The sequence below is a fragment of the Limulus polyphemus genome, unplaced genomic scaffold (genome assembly GCF_000517525.1).
Source record: "Limulus polyphemus unplaced genomic scaffold, Limulus_polyphemus-2.1.2 Scaffold1158, whole genome shotgun sequence".
NCBI lineage: Eukaryota > Metazoa > Arthropoda > Merostomata > Xiphosura > Limulidae > Limulus > Limulus polyphemus.
In genome coordinates, this window is record NW_013666768.1 from 151,424 (window position 1) to 161,579 (window position 10,156).

The window sequence follows — 10,156 nt, forward strand, 5'->3', positions numbered from 1 at the left end:
AGGTGGAAAACGAAATTTTATAGTAATGTAATGTACAAAAAGTGACCCGAAAAAATGGTGCTAACCCGGTGAACCATGGCCCAATTTTAACGAAACTTGTTTTATTCTGTTCCTATTCTTATTTCATTACAAATATGGCACTATTGTGTGTCGTTTTTGCCATATTTAATTACAGATAAGCACACAAACAAACAAACAATCTCAAGATTTTAGTAGTATATAGATATCCTACTTGCAAAATAAAATTTGGCATCAACATTATTCCTGCCTGTTCTCCCATCATTTCAAATTTGTGTTATATTTATTTGCATGAAATTAATATTTTTCAGCATATAAAACTTTTGTTTATACATACAGTGTATATATATATATGTGTGTGTGTGTATGTGTATTTATACACTTTTTTCATAAGGATATGCAGGTTCTTATGATGAGTAAAACTAAATCTTTATTGTTTATGAAGCATGTCATGGGTAAACAGTGTATTGTGTTGCATCATTTTGTATGATATCATCAAGATGCATATGTATATCTTACTCTAGGTTATTATCAAAGATCCATCAATTATCTTGACCACTGCTCACATAAAATCATACATGGTGATGACTCTTCAAGGACTTGAGTATCTTCACCTCAATTGGATTCTTCATAGAGCAAGTATATTATTTTATTTTATTACTGTTGACCAATTATTTTGAAAGATACAATATACGTTTTTATATTTTGTGTGCACTTAAACAGTCCTGTTATGCTTAGATGTGTTTAATATACCAATCTTATTTTTTTTATTGTGGTTTATTAGATAAGACAGTTTTCATATGGTTCTTGGCTAAATTGACGTGTAGGAAGAACTTGCATAATATTTTAATTATAAGAATTGATTATATTGTAAACAAATTATTTTATGGTAGTTACAGCTTTGATAATTTCCATCAAGTTAACTACTTTGAAGTATTATTGAACACTGACATAGTATAATAGGGTAACTAGGGCATGAAGATACAGTAGTCTCTGGTGGATACGACCCCTTCCCAGTAATGACTTCCTTGTAAATATGACTCTTTTGCTGTGCATGGAATGATTTTATATTTATCTGACCTCCCATGAATAACTTCCTGACAGATGCAACATAGGACTGTGATTTTTGGTGAAAGGTTGAATAATGACCTCCCTTTAATGACTTTTCAAACTCCTTGGTACATACACATAGGTATTTTGGTTTAAGAACTTTCAAGTTCTGAAAGGTAACTAGGGGCAGTCAGAAACTGTTGTTTGTCTTCGTCTCGCTTGTGGAATTAAGGTTTGCTCTTTTAGTAAATGTAGTATATTTTGAGATGGTGGCCTAGCTGTTAAGTAACTTGATTAGTATATACTAGTGGGGTATGAAGATTATTAACTCATGATTTGTTGTGTAACAGACTTGACTAATCTGTGCAGTAAGCATCGCTAATGAAATGCCTCGAGGCATCTGGGAAGGCTGCGAATGTCTGAAGCTGAGAACAGGATGTTGCTATGAAGAAGAAGTCTCAAAGCGTTGATATAGAAATGTGACATGGATGTTGATATAGACCAAAGTTGTGACAAAAGCAACAAAATAAACGAAACATAGAAATTAAAGAATTTTTAGTCAACTTGAAATTGTTTTAATGCAACATATTACATTTTATGTAGTATTTGTATTCAGAGAGGATTACCTTATTAGGTATTGGCTAGAGTCTAGTTATAATTTAGTTTAGATATTTATTCTTATTTTTTTACTGGTTCTTTTAAATTTGTGGAATTGTTCCATTTCAGAGCTGGGATCAAAGGATCCAAGTTTCAAGGTGAAATTTTGGTTTAGGGTTGGGCTGTTTGGTTCAGTTAAGATAAGTAGCTTCTGATTTTTAGTCCTTTGTTTAAAATTACAGCATTTTGTATAGATATACTGTGGATTTTTTAAGTTGCAATGGTGTTAAATATGGATTGTTTCTTTGTTATGTTCAGTGAATTTGGTTTTCAATTTTCTTCCAGTTTTTCTGATGTAAAAGTCTGGACATTTATTGCACATTATTTTATAAATTGATACTAAAATTGTGCTCTGAAACTAGCAGTGAAATGCTCCTTGATATAATAACTCCCAGACTCATGAACATACGAAGCAACTCTGTTAAATGTGCAAAACAAACAAAGGTGGATGATTTTTTATGAAATACATTTTGTGTCAGTTTGTAATATTTTTTATGTATGTAATGAAAATGTGATACATGGATGTTTATGAAATAAATGTGATCAATGAATAAATTATTGTACATAAAACACAAACAAAACAATTTTAAGTTATATTTATTGAATTGTTATCCAGCACAACTATTATTATTATAATACCAACTTTCTACATTATCTGATTACCTATACAGTATATAAACCATTATGTTCAACCCCCTGGGAGTAGCAGCTGGCACAGCTTGAATTCAGTCATCTGTTATCTGATTATTGATCCTTTGAATAACGACTACCTGTCAGATACGATTTTTTGTCATGGCAGATAGGTCGGTCGTATCTAAGAGGGACTACTGTATAATTAATGTATAAAAAAATTCCTTTTGAAACATCTTGGTTTTTTCTAGTTATGCATAAGATTTTAAAAAATTTAAATTTTAGGTAAGTTTGGGTGACTTGATATTAATAATAAAAATTATATTTTGGACAGTATAGCTGTACTTGAGACACAAATCTGATTCTCAGATTTAGATTTTCTATTTTTTTACATGTAAATACACTAGTCATGGATCTTTTCTGACACCATAGACACCTTAACTTCTTAGTGACTAAATTTATATATGACAACATGGTGTTGGACACATCATTCCACTTTTTCAGTCTGCTATTTCATATATTGACTTCAGACTAACATTTAGTTATTTGTGAATTCTTTTTCGTCTAACATAAATATGAATTTCGGTAAAGAAAAGATTGTGTTGAGGCTTAATCTATTTTTTGATTTGCTACTTCTGCAGCAGCAGACTTGTTTTTCTGAATTCAAAGCTCTTCAATACTTATTGGAAAAAACAAAGGAAATAAATAAAGTATGCTTCATATAGTGGTAGAATGTTAGTAGTTTGTTTGGTTTTGATGTCACATGTTATCCAAACACTTAAAGTATTTTACATTATTAGTGGTGAGCAAAGGATTATCTATCAAAATCAAACAAATTGCTAACGTTCCACCAAACTTATGTTGTTGAAATTTCATGCCTTTCCTGTGTGGAAAACTTAAACAAGATTTTGCATAGGTTCTTAGGAAATCTGGGTTGAATTCTTACTTGTTAAATATGTTAAATGCAACTAAAATGTTGAAAAGTTATACTATAAACCTTAAGATGTTCAAGAGATCTTAACTAGTTATTAAGATATTTTCATATTCAGCTCTTTAAAGTTTATACTAGAATATCTTAGAGAATTTTATACATGGAAGCTTACCTTTTGCTTTACAAAGATTGTACCAGATCTTTTTAATACCTTATTAGTTTATATAAATAACATTTTAGTATGTTCTATTATGTTAAAATTTACCAGGATCTAATAGTTTATTCAAAATCTAACCTCTACTCACAAATAGCTTTTCTTGACTTATACTGCCTTCTATATTTGCAAATTTTCATTTGCCACTAGCCTTGATTCTTTTGCCTACCCTCGCACATATTTACATGAGATATCTATCTGCATGTTATCATTCAAATGATCATGCAGCAATCCTCTACCAATAGAAGTGTGACACAACTCCTATCATCACTAGCACATTGTCTTCCATGCAGTCTCTAATCACTTCTTGATTGGCTGAGAGGGCATATTTTTGATAGTGCTTTCCTGTTGATTATTTCTTTTTGTGCATTTGTGTAGATTACATTCATGTCTTTGTTTTTCATTTCTAGTTCATTACTTTTTGTATTTAGTTTCAAGTGTTATTCTAAACACATATTTATTTTCTTCATATTTCTTTTTCTACCTTTTCTTTGCAGGAGCCCTTTTCATGTCTCTGGCTCCCACTTTGTGGCAAGTGTTGCCTGACTAAGTATATTTATTCTTAAATCCACATCTAAGACCTGTGTGTCAAATATGCCCACCGTTGATATGTGATGTTCCACAATACCATTTGTAGATATTCTTCATGGTATTTTGCTTCATAAAGATGTTCCTCCTAGACCATACACTCATGCAGTGACATGAGTAAAGCAGATGGGTATTGCTGCCCATCATTGATGTTCCTTGTATTGTAGTTCACCAGACTGGTCTGCTTTTCAAAATAAGGTATTGTGGTTACTCAGTGTAGTGTCTCCAGTGCAATGCTCCTCTGGACTCTCCAACTCATTGTTTCACCCACCTTTTTCTAGTGGAGTATGGGAGTCTTGCTACTTAACAGTTTCTAGCAGCTGGGGTGGTGGGCCATGGAGGCTTCCTCCTGAGTGTGCTCAATCTCACTCAGTTGAGAGTAGAGCAGTGGTGTTCTGCTGGTATAGATGGTGTTGATGCTCATCCTACCATGGACCTGATGTACTGTTCCAGATGCTGTCAAATGTTTGATGATGCATTCCATCAACATGCAGCTTGCACCTCCAGCTGAGGCACCCTCCTTCATACCATCTCCTGGATTTCATTTCCTGGTAAATAAGGTGATAGTTGGTGCTGGACCGGCCACATAAATCCTCATATATATGACTATGTACCCTCCTCCTACCACAGACTGGATGATACATTCTCACTGCTATCTGGTGATGGACTGGGGATGCACCTCATTTGCTGTCAACCTTCCTACTGTCCCATGGATGTTGGTTCCTGGCAGATATGGTGATGGTTGTGTTGGATGTGCACACGTGATGTAGTAGGGGTCCCTCCTGTATTCCATCCTTATTGTGACACATTTTCACATAGGCGAAAAGTGTACCTAGCTCAGAAGTGGTGTAGTTTCCCATGAGGATGTTGCCTTCCATTTATTTACACACCCCATGGTCTTCCTTGGGGTGCTTTTTAAAGGGGGATCATCTTCTCACCAGACCCTACTCCAATTCAATGTTGGATTCTAGCTATTTGTGAGAAGAGGTAAGATATCCTATCAGAAGTTAGCATTTTCCTACACTGAAAATGTGTTTCTGATAGATGCTTATCTCTTCTCACATTCTCCCCTTCTACCTCCCTACTTTTGGTGTCAGTTTTGTATATATTACCCAATCTCAAAGTGATTACAAGCTGTGTGGAAGAGAAGGCATTAGAGACAGTACGATTTGTGTTGCACTCCTATTGGTGGAGGGTTGCTGCATGTTCATTTTTCATGATAGCATGTAGATGTCTCATGTGAATACACATGAGGGTAGGTTGGAGTATCAAGGCTAATGTGAGCAAAAATTTGCATATATATAGTGGGTAGTATAAGTCGAGAAAAGCTATTTGTGAGTAGAGGTAAGTATCTATCAGAAATACTCTTTCAGTGTAGGAAAATGTTAACTTTCACAATAACAAATGTTTGTTATAAGGGGAAGAATTTTATGTTTAAACTGTATTGTATGTGGCATAAGTGATGAAAACTTTGTTGTTTTATTTCTCTGAAATCTTTTAGTGTATAGATATTTCTAGTAACAATAATTTCTAATATTCATAAAATACTTTTGGTTCATATTTGAAATAGGTACATTCTATAAAATCTTATAATGAAAGTAATATATTATTTTTACATGTAAAAAAGTGTAATTTGATCAAAGAAGAAACTTAATATTGAACAGCTTGCAATTCACTATAAGAAAAAAACAATGAAAATCAAAAGAAATAGCATGTAACTGATATAAGAACCAATACAGACAGTGAAAGTAAAGTTTAAGCTTATAATGAGTGAAAATATTAAACACAATGAAGATAAAAGGTTAAAGCTTATAACTAATTGTGTATGTTGTTATTAAACATTTAAAGGTACACAAAATATAATATTAATATGAACATTTTTAATTGCTGTATTTGTAAAGTGTATTAAGTACGTTTGCAGCTGTTTAGGTAGTTGACATTTTCAGAAAATCTACTTTCTACTGCATACTTTTATAACAGCTATTTATATTGAGTATCTTTTTTATATTAAAAAAGATAAATACAGTTTAAAAATGGAAATTTTTATTTCTGATTAAAGAGCACTATTTAAATTAGCTTACAAAAAATTTAACATGAACAATTGGAATTGATAGAACTAAAACTAATTTATAACTGTTATAGTACTTTGTTATATTTATATGCTCATAAAAATGTTGAATATGACTATTCCTTTTATAAGAGTGGACTATATAATATATGTATGGTGCTTTTAGTTGAAATTTACTCACCACAATGAATCTTTATTCATATAGGATCTTAAAAATGTGTAGCATTAATGTTACTAAACTGTTTTATTCTTCTAAGTTATTCAGTATACAAGATGTTTAAGATAATGAAGTTCAATCTATCGTTTGATTCTCCACTTGACACTGAGTTATATTGGTTAAGAGGAACTACACCACTCATCAAATCTTTTATAGATATATATATATATATATATATAGGCTTGCTATGGTGAGTAAAAGACAATTGAACAATTACATGTAATATGCACTCCACCAATATAAGACACCTAATCTAGGGTTTTTGGTTTGCTTTTGCTTAGAGTTACTGATGAGTGGTGGAATTTCCTGAAACTGGTATAACTTAGCAACAGGTTATGAATTGAATGATAAATTGGGCTGTATATTTATTTTTACTATCTTAAACTGCTTGTCTGTTAAAAAATTAAGAAGAATAAATTTGTTGTAACAGTGCTATAACATTACATAATATTTTGGGACAACATGGGACCTATTGGTTCATCTCGGCTGTTCCATCTTCTAAACTAAACTAAAACTATTAATAAATAAATTTAAAAAAAAATCTTAAATCCAGCCATTATTATACTTATCAAACTTTCTCTTAAACTTACTTAAATTTACTGCCTCCACAACATCCAAAGGCAACCCATTCCAAAGGCCAACTACCCTGTTAGAAAAATAATACTATTTTAGCTCAAGATGACTCCTACCCTGCCAAAATTTATATTTGTGTCCCTTAGTCCTACTATTCTCACTGTTAAGTGTGTTAAAGATGATGCATCAACACTATCAATTCCCTTTACAATTTTAAACACCTCAATCAAATCCCCTCTAAGCTTCTTTCAAAAGAAAACAATTTGATAGATTTCAGTCTCTCTTCGTATGGCAACCCCTCCATCCCAGACACCATTCTAGTAACCCTCCTCTGAACCCTTTCCAGCATAAAACCATTACAATACAACACACACTGGCAACTGATTGACAGTGCAAGTAAAACACCAGTTTGTCAAATAGGTTACAAGATGCAATGATTCTAGGAAGGGTGATTTTAAGAGATCAACAACAGTATTATCTTTTGTGCACCATATACAATAACATTTTTCAGGTATCACTACTTACAAGGCTAGATTTAGTACATTTAATGTAGTACTGTCATTATGTGTGATTTCTCCATAAAACATATTTGCCTCATGTTCCATTGAACAAAAGTCTTTAATAGTAGTTACAAGATTTAAGTTTTATTTTATTTTTTCGTTTTTAATTTTATTAATATTGCGCATTGATCAAACAGGTTTTCTTAACATTAATTACGAGTTTTTGAGGATGCGTAATAATTATAAAGTTTGTCAGACATGTATAGTTCATGTACTGTGACTATTTATAATAACAATTTTTTAAATATATCATGGAATTCAATGTATGCCAGTGTAATAGTTACATGTTACTATGGGGAAAAAAGAGTTGTATTTGTTTTTGTTATAGTGTTCATGCAAATATTAGAGTTTCCAAAACGAAAAGGGAAAACATTTGTTGTGGTTAAGGTGTATAGATGATATTTTTGGTATTTGGCCTTCCACTTACATAGACTTTATATGTTTCACAGATATTTGAATTGTTTACATACAAATATAACTTTTACTCTAAAATACTCATCAATAAGTAGCCAACTCAACTGCCTAAATGTTCTTAATTATTTGCAAAGTATATTTATAACAAGTTTTATACAAAGATTCCTCTTCTGGATCAGTTTTCCTACACTCAGATTCACATCACCCTACTCATATGAAAAAACAGCATAAGACACGTTATGAAGATCAATCAAATTTGTAATTCTAAAGAAGGCAAACTCAAGAGGCTAACAGATCTGTGATACATGTCAAACTGAATGGTTATTCAGTTTTATCTTATGTATTCAAAAGTGCTGTAAAGAAAATTAAAATTAGAACTAATACTATTTATGAACAAGATGACACACATAACTTTGTGACTTTGACAATCTTATACATTAGTGACAGACTTAAAAGAGACTTGCAGTCAATGATATGAAGGTCAAGTTTATCCATAAATCTAGAAAAAACAGGCATAACACACAGAAATATTAGTACATTCATACAATGCAAATAATAATTGCAAGAAATAGAAATTTTTCATTAAAGTGCAGGAGTAGGTGATAAATGCACAACAAAAAATTTTAGTTTATAAAGAAACTTGTAGAATATGTAATGAATTTTACATTGGAGAACATCTTGTACATTATATGACAGATTTGATGAAAAATGTAAAAGCCTTAAATTAAGTCAAAAAAGGTACAAGTGCCATGACTCAAATGCAGACAGCCATCTGATGGTCTTTTATAAGTAAAGTTTCTTCCTATGACTAAGAATTTTGCTTGGCAATAAATACAGAGTTTTACTGATTTTGAAATTTAAGCCACAAATTAATCAAGACACGAGATGGGCATTATCTGTGTCATTGAGCTTTGTTTATTCCCTTATATTTAGCTTCACATTTTTAATTTTTTTTACTATTTTTTATTGTTCTCTCTCTCTCTCTTTTTCATTAACATTCAAATGAAGTTAATATAATTTTAGGTTGCACACCTCCATTCATGTCATTTGGAATTGTAGTTTTAAATTATTGTTTTGTATCGATGTAAACAATATTATCCATATAGCCCTTTTCCCTACATTCCATTGTTCTATATAACAAGTTTAAAAATGTATAGTCTGTAGGTCTAGCAGTGTTAATAGAAAGTCATTCCTGAAGAAGTTGTAGAAACAAAACATTGAGTGAAATAAATATAATCTTATTTTGGAGATTATGCTAATTTCTTCATCATGCTACATGTCTAAGGTAAACGAGTGAGTTCTTCATAGTGTAACTTTTTTGAATGGTGTAAAACAGCCAGGAAGAGGGGAAACTTCTATTAATTTTAATCGAATTACTTTCACTTTTTAATGTTTCATTGTATAGACAGTCATTGAAAGGCTAATTTACAGTTAAACATTTGATATAATAAAACAAGATGATAAAACATTGAGTGTACTGTAATGTCAAGCCCCAAATTATTGTTATTATAAGCATTTCATATGACATATTTAGTGTATTTAACCTAGACTAAGCCAGCAAATTATATAACTTGAGCAAAAGATATGAAAAATATTTTTTAAAAATGCACTAGAATGCAGATTCCTTAGTTTTGCTTAATGAATCAACTTTCTGTCAACTTCTTTTTATTTCATGTATCTCTTGTATGAATAAACTTTTTGAGGTAATAAGATTAGATTGAAAATTGAAGAAAATGGTTTTAAGGGTTGAAATAATCAGTATAACATACAGACTATCGTTGGTGTTTTTTTATTTTTTCTTCCACATTTATGTTTATTTTCTAATTGGACAAACTGGGGGAGGAGTCAGTGGGCACGCAGCTAGTAACATTGAAATAATGCAAATATAAATTAACATGCTTTTTTAAGAACTTCTACTTAACCTTAGTTGTTTTTGGTTTTTGACACTGTTCTTCAGACTCACTTTGAAGTTGCCAGATAAAAGGAAATGTGTGTGTTATATGCTATACTTATGAGTTCTGATATTACACAAAATGGCCTTCTGGTCCATAAGTTATGACTGATAAAGGAACTTCTATTTTTACACACACTTCTCGTTAAAAATCCATAAGACTGAGAGAAATGTAAAGAAAAATATCTCCAGTTAAATGTGGTTTTATTACCATTGTTGGGCCTAAAAAGGCTCAGTGCCCCATTAGCTGGGGTATTTTACCTCCCTACATTTCAACATTGGTTT

The 10,156-nt window shown here is 31.5% G+C and overlaps 1 protein-coding gene across 3 annotated transcripts in view; it reads left to right on the forward strand.

The window, feature by feature from the left end:
- LOC106462404 (cyclin-dependent kinase 7-like) overlaps positions 1-10,156 on the forward strand; it is a 64,137-nt gene that overhangs the window by 35,557 nt on the left and 18,424 nt on the right. For all 3 annotated transcript variants that reach the window (XM_022389660.1, XM_022389659.1, XM_022389658.1), the window contains exon 5: positions 543-653. In XM_022389660.1, coding sequence (XP_022245368.1) covers positions 543-653 — 111 coding nt within the window. The remainder of the gene's footprint in view (positions 1-542; positions 654-10,156) is intronic.